Here is a 12,906-nt window from a genome sequence, read left to right on the forward strand (position 1 = left end):
AGAATATACTGCTGTTTCTCTTACTGTCTCTCCTCTGTGTCTTTTCGTTGCGTCATCTTGCTGCGTCAGCTCTCGATGTGGCCAGCACTCTTCTGCAGGGCAGCACTTCTGCGCAGGGCAGAACTCTGCGTGGGCCAGCTCGCCACATGGACCAGCTTGCCCTCACCAGGAGGCCTTGGGCATCGAACCCTGGACCTCCTATATGGTAGACAGGAGCCCAATCGTTTGAGCCACATCCGTTTCCCAAGAACAATTTTAATGAGAGTGGCAGCCAGGTTTTAGCGAGGTGGTTCTTAGCCACGGCTGCACATAGCTTTAGAACTGCTGAAACCTGTCCTCACCTCTCCATTTTGAGATAAATGGTCTGTGGTTTGACATGGGAATTAGGATTTTTTAAGCTACCCAGCAGAGGTTAAAATCCACTGTTCAGTGGATTGTGGAATTAATAGACAGAAAGTATAGGTGAGGGCAGTACACTTTAGTGGTAATGAAGAGGTTTGAAGGGCTAAGGGTATTTTTGCTTGAAGAGGGTATCGCTAGACATACTTAAATGTAAAGCTGTATATGCCAGAAGTGAGAGGCTGCACCTAGATTGAGCAAGGATGGACAGGGACCTAGGACACAGGAGTAAGACAGGACAGGCCCTTTTAAGGGAAGAGGGGTAAAGGGAGTCTGTGAAGTGTGTAAGTGGGGAAGTTCCTGCCTAATGGGTGTTAAGGGAGGGATGAGATTAGCTGCTGAGATTGTGAGTGGAAGGAGAGGGTGGGTAGAAAGGATTTAGAATGGCCAGTTTGCTGCTGAGAACAAGAGAGAGGTTAACTGAGGTAAGATATTGAGGATAATTGAAATTGTCACCATGATTTTGTGGTGGCATCAGTTTGCAGCATTGTGAGATTTTCTCACAGAAGAACACATGCCCAAGGAGCAAGATGTAGGATCGACAGAGTGAAGACAAAGCCTTCCAGGCCATTTAAGTTCTCTGATATTTGCTTTCCTCTTTCTGTATTAAAAAAAAAAAAAAAAAAAAAAAAAAAAATCTGAATGAGGGATCTGCAAAGGACAGAACTTCTAAGAAAAAGGAAACATTTTCATAATTTACATCTTAAAAGGCTTCTAACTTATATTTCCATACCTTGATAACATATAGTTAACACTAACATTTTTGACTGGTGGTAGTTCCTATTGGGCTTCAAGTAGGAAGCTGAATTAGACTTTTTCCTTTGTGTTTCCTTGAATAGAACTTTTTGGTAAGGAGTACTTAATATAATGACAACACTAGCTACTTGAAGTTCAATTAACAAAGATCCAGAACTGGCCTTTTTTCTAAACATATTGTTTCACATCAAATCTTCAAGATCGAAAAGAAAAATTTTATTAAAAAAAAAAACGCAAAAATGGAAATGAGAGCTAAAAAGTCTACACATTAGCACCTGAGGAACCGATACTAGGAAACTCCTAGTAGACCTTCTCAAACACAATGAACTCCTTATCTACGGGTACTTCCTCTAAGAGAGAACTTTCTATCTTAGGTTTTAGCAACAAGTTAGGGACCAGCCCCATTCATCCAAAAAATAAAGAAAAAGTCGTCATGATTTCATTTTAAAGCTTTAAGATTAGAGTATATTGTGAAATACTGAATCTGTGAGTCAGAAAACAAAATAATGTAACGATACTGCTATAGGTTCCCAAACCCTGCAGAATCATTAGCTGAAATGTAAAACAATAATAGGGTGTGATTAAGTGGGCTCACTTAAAAGTGACTTCTACATGCTCTGAAATACTGAGATTAAGTCCCAGCAAAAGATTACTAATAACTCAACAGGTATTTATCACACACCTGCTATGTACTGGGTGGGTTTTTTTACTCCCCATTTTTTTTTTCATTTTTGTGAGCCATACTTTAAAGGATCCATTATTACTATGCTGGAAAATGCATGATCCTTTCCCTTGAAACTAAGATCTAATGAACAAACATCATAAAATCATGGATGGCAATATCGTATACAAATTCAGTTTTTACTGTCAATTGTAAAAAATGACCACGATTCATAGACTAAAAATTCATTGTTATTATATTTTAATCCATTTTTTAAAAGGTTATTTCCATCAATGTAAATATGGCCTTGATGGCATTTTCCTAGACACCATCCTTTCTCCCTACTATTTCCAAGGGATCTTTCAGAATCCTATTGAGGGGGAAAAGTATGGGAAATAAGGCATTATCACTTTCTTCAAAAAATCATAAACAGAACATCTGTTTACTTATAAAGGGGAAATGTAAGAGCACCTTAAAGTTTAGAGTGGTACTAGTGTATTAAAACTTTATTTTTTAAAACTGAAATTGCTCGGAGGCTGTGGTTCTCAAATTCCAGCATGTACCAGAATAGCCTGGAGGCTTGTTAAAACACAGCTCACTGGGCCCCATCCTGTTGATTCAGGTCTGTCACGGTGAGATGTACTATGAGGCTAGTCCAGAGGCCACACTTGGAGAGCCCCGGCTAAGTCGTAAGCATCTCCCCTTCTCTTCTTTCCACTGCTCCACCTTGTCAAATTCCTCTCCTTGGTAAAAATGTTCAGAATCTGCCCCATTCTTCAATACTGAGCTTGATAAATTTTTTTATTTCTAAAGTCTGGCAATTTTAACATTGCAGTGGCAGTGAAGTTGCAGTGGCAGGAAAATTTCATTTGGTCACTTTTGTGCTACAAGTTTGTTAAAAACCTTATAATCCACACTCTTTAGCATCACCACTCCTTTTCTTCTTTTCTTTTCAATGTTGCTGTTTTTAGGCATTTGACTTTCATCTGTTTTAAGATCTTAATGTAGGTGAGAGCATCACTGCCATTTGTGTTTAGTGCATTATGAGGGAACACACCATTTTCCTTAATTTTTCCTTCTATACCATTTTTCTGATAGGGTAGGAATCCATTCTGATTGTTGCTCCCATCAGTAACTCCACTAAAGTGTTACAACTAGAGTGGGAGATAAGGAAATACTGTCATATAAAACTGGCAACTCAAGCTCTGGCATAAGAAGCAAGAGCAAACTTATTTTTGAAAGAGGAAACTGCCTCTCTCACTCCTCCACCATCCCATGAACCATACATTCTCTGAGATATGCCTTCAACTAGACTACCCACAGCTGCTAAAGCCACCTTGTTCTCATCCAAGCACAGATAGTTTACAAGGCATCTAGAACAGTGAATGCAGCATCTATTGCTGTGTTAATTAGCCTTCTCCCTAGGAAAAGTGTGTGGCTCAGAACTACAGTAATGAAGCTGAAATAACGCAAAGACCTGAAATGAATCATGCACCACCAGGAGCCAAAGTACAGAACCCCTAGCTCCTTCACCTCTTCTCTGTCACCTTTTCAATTCTAAGTGACTTTTGTGATAACTCTGCTCCTTTACTTTGTAGCATGAAGACTTTCCACACTGTGGTATAGATTGTGTTTCTAATTCCAAAATAAAAAGATGTCAGATTAATGCATTTGGGATTCATAAATAGTTTAATTACTTGTCCTAGGTGCTGAGCTTTATTTAACAAAGAAAGTCATAAGCATCACAGATTAAGAAGCTTTATTTCAGCTTTTGGTTATTTTACTGCCCAGATAACCTTGCTTGCAGACTATTTCATAGTCTAGCAAAACAATGTCAGAAAATTTCAGCTGCACTTGATTTCTAAGGAATTCAAGGCTGAATGTCGCCTATTACCAACCACACATGACTCAATAAAGTTTACACTCTTGCCTTTTTCCCCACCTTCAGTTTGGCACCACGTAAGCAGCTACTTATTTCTTCTTCTGAACAGTTCTTACCAAAAGCAACACAAGGGTTTTTGATACAAATGAAGTTGTTCCTTTAAAATACTGCATCTGAAAAATAACCTTAAATTCCCTTCAACTCTTACGTAAAACTAACTTTTTATGATGACCTTCACACAGGTAGGAAATGTCTCAACTTTTGCCCATTGTGGAAAATGTACATGAATTATGATTCAAACAGGTAGTTTGTGTAGGATAAAGCAGAACCCTGTGATAAACAAGAACTGTGGAATGTGGAACTCAGCTTCTGTTATTACTTTTGAACAGATCAAGCACATATAAGTTCAAGGATCATCCCCAAAGTTAAGTTGCACTATCAGAGTTTTTTCAACACTGATTACAAAACTTGATTTTGAAATGTTATCTCTTCCTGAAAAGTAACATATTTTCTTAATTTGACATTATACAGTATCCTATATAAAAAGGAAATTTAAGTTTTAAGATTCAAAATACACTTGATTCTAAGGTTATTTCTGTGGAATTGATTCACATTGAAAACACACAGAATAAAAGAGCAGTTGGTTAATAATTCCTTAAGCATGCACATCAGCACCTGAAAATGAGAAGACTGTTTTACAATCATGAGTTGGAAAGCATGTGTGTGCTTGTTATTCTCTTAGGCAACTAATTTTCTCCCTCACTTATTACAGGTAGAGGTTGGATTTGGGATGACCCCTGTTGAAAGTATTCAAACGGTGCAGAAAAGCATGACCAAGAAAAAGGATAAACATTCATGCCACAGTTTCATAAATATGAGTCTCTGACTGAGTCAAGTCCATCAGTGGAAATCACCCTGCTATATCTAACCCATGGCAGTAATGTCTGAAATTCCAGGATTTAGTCCTGGCTTAGTTGTGATTTTGGGCAAGTGGCTAAACCTTGTGACTGTTCTTGTCTCTGTAAGATGGCAGTAGTCACCTACCTTTATATCACAGAGATGTTTTAAATGTAAATAAAAATGTATATATAATAAATTCTCTGTAATCATGGGTAGAAAAGAGGACCATTAGGCACATGTCAGGAGGATAAGACGCTGGAACACCTTTGCTACCTGAACTGCGGAGGCCATGATCACAGGAGCTTGGCACGAAAAAGAAAAACACATGTCCATAGACGTCTCCCTTAAATCCAAACAAGGATGTGAGAAATGTGTCACTGGTCACTGTGGGACTAGATGAGAAAGCAGTATGACAAGGAAACCCAAGCCATCACTGAAACAACTCAGCAGTGCTATTTTATATTCAACATTCATTACGCTTTCCATATTCTATGGGCGCAGTCACAGGGAAGGGAAGTGCAGCCTTGAAACCCTCTGGAAGAATACCAGCAAGGAGGCCAGGGTGGCTGCGCGGGACAGCCGGGTTGGCTTTAGCACTGACCCCACCCCATGGTCTCCAGCTGTCCCCTCCCGTCCACCATATTCCTTGTTATGGACCTGACATTTCCTCAGTCTTACATAAAGTACTATGTAAATAGCTCCAAGTCTCCCTTTCCAACTAGATTTAGGTCACCCCACCCCCCACCCCTTCCCCTCACTGACAAGGAAATCTACCACTGATAAGAACTATAACTTTTAAAAGAACAAGATAGAGCAGCCCACCTTTATATCCTGTGAGGAAAAACAATTGCATTGTGGCAAATGGAGGCTCCACCCGACTCTGCATGGATTAAGTGCAAGAGTGGGGGTTCCTCTAGGACACTGGCAGAGGAGTGTGCACTTAGAGAACAGCTTCCGAATGAAAGCACTCAGTCCAACAAAAAAGAGCCCTACTGTTAAGCAGGCCCCTGGATGACAGATACTCTTGATAATACTTTTTAGAAAGGGTGGCTTTTCTCCAGCAGCTCCAGGCAGTCACTTATTCCTCATTTTGACAAAGTAGCATCTAACTTCAGGCATGACTGTATATATATAACTCTACATGCAGCTAAGCCATCATAAACATGCCGAGTATAAAGGCATGACAAAAAGACATTTTTCCTCCCCGAAGTATGGCCCCAAGAAGCCATTATTATAATAGAGTATGAATTTCTGCTTCAGATTATTGACTTATAATACTAACAATAAAAGTCCCACCTAGTATATAAAGCCTTACACAGTGACATGAAATATAAAGAAACAACTCACTGACTATTTTAAGTTTGCTGTACACCTAAACCATCTTCCTCATTAAACCAATTGGTATATATTTATAGGTACTTTTTCAGTAGAACATGAACTTTGAAGATGAGGCAGAGTACAATGCAGTTGCTGGCGATCTCATGAGACCATCTGCAGAAAAATGGAATAAGTTCCCAAGATCCATGCTGCCAATGCTGTCAGTGACTCTTTTGAGGCCCCAAATTGAGAACTTGGTTGATTTCTCTTATTGGGACTCTAAGTGAATCAATACCATGTCCAAAGGGCAAGCCTTACTTCCTGCAAACACAATTCCATACAGACCTTAACTCAGTGTTTACATTGGTCTGGAACTGGCTGAAAAGTTGCATCTTCATCAAATGATATAGTAAAAGCTCTACACAAAGGGTATGTAAAAGCAGTCACTAGTTTTTCAACAACAAAACAGACCTGCAAAAAAGCAACAGCTCAGTAAATGGAGCTGTAGGTAGATGTTGGGACAGCAACCATGATGTACATAATAATATAACAAATGTAACAAATATAGCATAGCAAGACATGATTATTTAAAAAATTGCTCTCCCAATACTTGGCTATTAAAAAAACCAAAAGAGATTCCCACAAAATGATTTTCCAAGAGAAAGAGTCCACAGTTCTTAAGAGGAGCCAGTCCTGGTGGTGGTGAAAGGACTGAGAATGTCAATTAAGATATGGGAGACTGTATAATACAAAGTCTAAAATTTGTTTCAACACCCAGTTAGCTCCTGGTGGGTGAAATATTGCTCTCTAGCTGTATCCAGAAGTCTTTTCCTGCGGCATTTTAAAAAAAGTAGCTGTAGCTGAGTCAGTGGCTTTCTCTGCTGCAGAGGTCCTGATCATCCACTCCGAGTCTGATTTCTGGGGTTGTGAAGCTGGTGTGGTTGGCTCTGCTGCTTCCATGTGAACTGATAGGTTGTTAAAACAAAAGTAAGGAGGAAAAGAATCATTGGAATAAGGCAAATTAGAAAATTGGAATAAGGCAAATTAGAAAAAGAGCCACTTCATAGGAAACTCTTCTTAACCATTATATCTTATGTCTTATTATCTCAAGTAGGCTACATGAGGGTTCCCTTTCTTCTTTACAACACACAAAAAAACAAAGGCAAGATTTAAGTAAGATAAATATTTCTCCATCTAAGAAGATGGGTTTAACTGAATGAATAAATTCAGTTAGTACAATTTCACAATGTAGTGATGATCACTCATTAAGCACTTGTGTGCCAGCTATTGTATGCTTAAACACAGCACACTCACGATCTGATGATTTCTTAATGCAAACACTTTGAAGTAAGTATTGTCATCTCCATTTTACAGACCAGTAAGCTGAAGCATCGAGAGATCAAATAAATTGTTCAGGGACACCAAAGAGCTGATTAGGTCTCAAGATTCAAATTCAGATTTTGGACTACAAGTCCTGCGCTCTTTCTACCACACCACAGCCCTTTAATAAAACCATACAATAAGGAAGATGGGAGAAAATAGCACAATGAGGCTGTGTTTTCCAACAAGGGCACTAGTGACATTCTGGACAGGATAATCATTGCTTGTACAGGCTGTCCTGTATAGTTAAGGACACTCATCATTCAGGACCCCATTCCCTGAACACCAACAGTACCCCCCATCCCCCAGTCACTGTAACAACCAGAAGTTCACCTCACATTTCCAAATGGCCCCTGAAGGGGAGCAGTGCAAACCACCACCACCCACTCTATAGGAAGTCAATGTACACTAAAACATAGCAAAGTTTAAGGTTGTCCCCATGACCCAATAATTTCATTCCCAGAAATGGAACCTAGAGCAGTAATTTAAAGTCGTGGACCACCAAATCAATTTAGTGGGTCATGACCAGAACTTTCTTTTTTTCAATGAAAAAGAATAGAGAATACCAGTGCACCCAAGGGCTTACTGTAGATTGACATGCACAACCACATATATTCAAACATGAATTTCTTACATGAGTTGTAGTCAAAACAAACAAACAAAATCCACTTGCAAGCTAATATATTGGTAAATATGCAGGGTTTGAGGGCAGTGGCTTTGAGGTTTGGAACCCTCAGCCATAGCTGCAAGAAATACATTTTATATCACAATCCAAACCACCTCCCCCATATACACATACACTAACTCACTCATATTTAATTGAAAATAAATTTGACAAAATTACACCTACCTTTTCTACATGACCACAGCAGAAAACCCTGCACTAAATAAATCTGCACATTTTCTCCCACAGATGTGTATAAGAATATTCAACGCAATATTATTCCCCATAGTACAAAATGGAATACAACCCTCATGCCCATCAAGAATGTTTACTTGTAGTATATTCTTCATTTCATACATGGGATAACAAGTGGCAGTATAAATGATTGGATTTCAACAGGATGAAACATAAATAAATCTCAAGAACATAACTGGGTGTAACTTGTAAAAGAGGAGTATAGTTTAATTCCATTTACACAAGGTTCAAAAGTATGCAAAATTAGACCATATATTGCTTAGAGATACATATCCATTAAAATTATTTGAATAAACAAAAGAATAATAAACCAAAAATCAGAATAATGTTTGCCTCTGAGGAGAGGAAAGAAGATTTTAAAAGTGATATCCTTTTTCTTAATGTGGGTAGTAGATGCTATACCATTATTCTTTATACCTGATACATCTTCCTTAAGTATTCTTTTATAGTCATTCAATATTTGCTAAAAAAAAAATTTAAGCACAGTAGGCAATAGCATTTGACCAGGACAAGTGCCAACCTAAAATGGAACTACTGAATCTAACCTTGGGGTTGTAATAACATTGAAAATAACCCTTTCAACTTTAAGATTCTATTCATTCATTCATAGAACAAATATCCACTGAATTCATTCTATGTCCTGGGTATTATTTTAGATGCTATGGGTACAGCAGTGAGCAAAACAAGATTTGGAAAAAAAAATCGAATAACACTGAAAATAACCCTTTTGACTTTAAGATTCTATTCATTCATTAATAGAACAAATATCCACTGAATTCATTCTATGTCCTGGGTATTATTTTAGATGCTATGGGCACAGCAATGAGCAAAACAGGATTTGAAAAAAAAATCTCTGCCCTTGCAAATGCACCTCTAGGATTACTGGACTGGTATATAAAATCTGATGTAACTAATGAACAGATTAACTGTCCCGTTCCCTCCCTTTCAAATGATGCTCTATCTTTCCAAATGAGGACACATTCCTACTCTGGGGAGGTCAGAAAAGGCTTTTGGAATAGCCAAAATAGTCAGGACTCTGTATAGAACCTCTTATATCCCAAATCCCCTTTACCTAAAGGCCATGTGTTAATTTTGGAGGGACTAGAATTTGCATTCCAAATTCAAATCAAACTCTGACCTACGAATCTCATGAAGAAAAGCATCTTAAGGAAAGGAAGTTCTGGTTTTCAACTGAGTGCTTCATGTTTCTTATAGCAACTTAGTCTCTAATTCTGGAGAAAATAATCCATTTTCTCTTTTCCAGTTACCTTATTTAAGAGTATCTACAGCTAGTTCATTTCAGCATGAGGTAGAAACTCACTGGACACTTTTTAGTCTGATGTTTCAAGTTTACAGAGTTACTCACTAAGATGCCAAGGTATGGCTCTGTGCACCAGACACCTGCAGGCTACAAAGCCATAAAGGGAGGGGAGGGAAGATAAAAAGAAGAAAACAAAAGTGCTACACTTTCAAGAAGGATCACTTAGTGGCTCTATGAAAGGGTCCTTTTCCCTGGCCTTTTGTTACTATCAGCACAGGCATACCTCATTTTCTTGTGCTTTGTTTTATTGCGCTTCGCAGATGTTGCACATTTTTACAAGTTGGAGGTTTGTGGCAACCCTCAATCAAGCAAATCTACCGGTGCCATTTTTCCGACAACATGTGCTAACCTCGCGTCTGTGTCACATTTTAATTAAGTTATGTACATTGCTTTTTTTTAGACATAATGCAAATTGCACATTTAGACTATAGTATAGGGTGGACATAATTTTGTATGTACTGGAAAACCAAGAAATCCATGTGACTTACTTTGCTGCAATATTCACTTTATTGCAGTGGTCTGGAACTGAACCAGCAATATCGCTGAGGTATGTCTATTCAAAAAGACAAGGAAGACATGCTGTTCCTTGCTGCTCTTCATTTCTCTAGCCTTATTAATATCTTTAAACTCGGTCAATTTCAACTCAAAACTTTCTACCAGCGGGGGAGGGGGAAAAAGGAAAAGATTTGTGGCTGCATGTTTAAGAAAGAAGCTGAATTCATCACAGTGACAGGGGAGAGTGTTGGCAGAGATCTGAGCTATTTATTCTTTTAGGAAAATCCTATAAAGAATGACATGCGGAAGCCTCTATCTGCAGTCTTGTTCATCACACCGGTGAAGAGTCCGATAACAGATGTATGCAGTAGCGTGATTTAGTGCCAAGAGCTGGCCCCTGATGTGTATTAATACAGCGGCAAAGCGGAACGCACCTCTCTTCATCACTCATTTCTATAAAAGAGGTGGAATCCGAGATGGCCTGATGTTAGGCAGAGCAAGCCCATTTGTTCTACTGACTGATGGCGCAGGCTCGGGCTATGTCCTTCACCTCCATGGGGCACTCAGGTTGTGGGTGGAAAAAAAAATGCTCAGTGAAGCAGGGCTTTGTCAACAAGTGAGGCAAAAGGAGTTGGCCTCAGTAAGTGAAATTTTTAAAGCTCAAGTCTTGCTTAATATCACCCTGTTTATCTCCTGATCTGAATATGGAATAAGAAGTTTAAGCTCTTCCCAATCGTTCTTCTATTATAAAGAACTAAAGCTAAAAATTGAATCTAGATATTGAGGGAGGGGGAAATAAAAGAGGGGAGATTAGTCTTAACGTTTTGAATTCCACACTCTGGCTGATGATCTGGATTTTGATGCAGGATCATAGTCTGGAACCAGTCCTATTGCATATAAAAGGATAAAACCTGCAAAGAGTCAGAAGGGATCTTGGCTCTGCAGCTCATCACCAGTGACCTTTCTCAATTTTCTCATGAGTAAACTGGAAATGAAAACAGCATCTATCTTTTGTTACCATGGGGCTGTTGCAAAGTTTAAGTGAAATAATGCATGCAGAAGTGTTAAGTTCAGGGCCTGACTACGTGGAAAGTAAAAAAACATTTTCTGTGATCATCAGACCTGTGACCAAGATTGTCCAGATGCAGTCATCTCAAAACAGAAGCTCAAAGATGACAATTTCAGAAAACACTGGAACCTACTAAGTAAAGGTTGGAGGGCAGAATTCCATATCTGTCAGAGGTCTACTTACTTACCTATAAATATATATATACACACACACACAAACATAGTATTATATATTATACAAATTTGTGTAATATATATTTTCTGAAGAGAATAAAATGATTTATGTAGACTCAATTCCATCACAGTGGATTCACTATCACCAAGAAAATAACTCTAGGCATTTCTGAATGAAAACAGGTATGTTCGTTTTATTTAGAGTCATGCACCCTACATTGTATTGAAATAACACCAAGGAATTCCTAAGATTATTAATTATGCTTAAGTATCTTAACTCCAAAGAAAACAATCTATAACATCCAAAATTCTCATTGATGTAAGTATATAATCATACCTTTTAATTTTCATTTAGGGATCATACATGCAATAAGGTATATAAATCTTAACTGTAGAACTCAATGAATTTTGGCAGATGTAAACACACCACCTAGTTCATGATATGGAAAATTTCTAGCACCCCAGAAGGTTTCTTTGTGTCCTCTCCTAGTCAATACGCCCCACAAAGATAACCATCATTTTGGCTTCTACCAACCAGGATTAGTTTGCCCAGAAAACTACCAACTTTTAAGTTGGAAAACCGTTTTTAATTAGAAAACCATGACCAGTAAAATATTACCACTCTATTACACATAAAAGCAGTGGGAATTTATTGTACTGGATACCAAATATGAAAGTAAAATAAATCCTTGTAACTCCTTGGCTACTGACTAAGCTGACATCCCAACTGGATTTTCTTTAACATGGACCTATTTTCCTTTCTGAGCCAGAACAAAAGCTCAGATGGTTGAAGACTGTTGATATTGGAAAGCAGGGATTCAAACAAAAGAAAATTCTGTGACACAGTGAAAAAGTAGAGGCTTCAGAGTCAGAGAGAACTAAGTGTGAATTCTTAAAATATGTGACCTTGGGCAAAATACTTCTCACAATCTCAGTTTTCCCATGTAAAATGGGAATCAATGGCCCTATTTTATCTTAAAGACTAGATGAAAAGGTATATAAAAAACATAGTTTAGTGCTTTTCTGGAGCTCTACGAATAAGAGCTACAATATAATTACCTGCATTTGGGCTAGACAGAGACGCTGTGGCCACAGGTTTCCTTTTCCTCTTGATATCACGTGAGCATGGTGGTCCCAAGTGTATGTTTGTCTGTCTGCCGATAGGAAAAAGAAAAAAATATTGTTTTAACTTTCTAATTCTTATTGTAAGAAATTACGCTCAGGCCAGATGAAATCCCTGCGTCATCACAGACATATACTAACATAAAATGGGGACCATTTTTTGCCATCAAGTATCAACACAAAACTACTGAGAATTAATAACTCCCTTTTTCCCCACAATACAACCCCACTCTAAACTTTGTACAGTACCTGATTTCAAAGTAACAGTCAAGATCAATTTCAATAAATGTGTTTCATTACATGCTGATTTTTGTACAATTATTTTCATTAAAACTATAATCACAACTGTTCTAAACTTTCTAATAAAATACCTACACCCAAGTGGTAATATACTGAAAAGTTTAATGCTGCATGAACACAGATAGTTGTATAGAATTTTAATAACAAGTTTAACTCTTCTATCACTTTAAATGTGGACTTTTGTTTGTTTGCTTTTGTTTTTTAAATTCGGA

At 38.0% G+C, this 12,906-nt stretch overlaps 1 protein-coding gene across 7 annotated transcripts in view; it reads right to left on the bottom strand.

Moving 5' to 3' along the window:
- Positions 1 to 3,486: 3,486 nt before the first annotated feature.
- GPATCH2L (G-patch domain containing 2 like) overlaps positions 3,487 to 12,906 on the bottom strand; it is a 52,388-nt gene continuing 42,968 nt past the window's right edge. For 4 of the 7 annotated variants that reach the window (XM_004453572.4, XM_004453573.4, XM_071213771.1 and 1 more), the window contains 2 exons: positions 12,332 to 12,426; positions 3,487 to 6,880 (listed from right to left, as the gene is read on the bottom strand). In XM_004453572.4, coding sequence (XP_004453629.1) covers positions 6,723 to 6,880; positions 12,332 to 12,426 — 253 coding nt within the window. In that variant the 3' untranslated portion in view covers positions 3,487 to 6,722. The remainder of the gene's footprint in view (positions 6,881 to 12,331; positions 12,427 to 12,906) is intronic. The other 3 variants (XM_071213772.1, XM_058293000.2, XM_071213773.1) reach the window with 1 other exon arrangement.

Source organism: Dasypus novemcinctus, chromosome 3, assembly GCF_030445035.2.
Source record: "Dasypus novemcinctus isolate mDasNov1 chromosome 3, mDasNov1.1.hap2, whole genome shotgun sequence".
Classification (NCBI taxonomy): domain Eukaryota; kingdom Metazoa; phylum Chordata; class Mammalia; order Cingulata; family Dasypodidae; genus Dasypus; species Dasypus novemcinctus.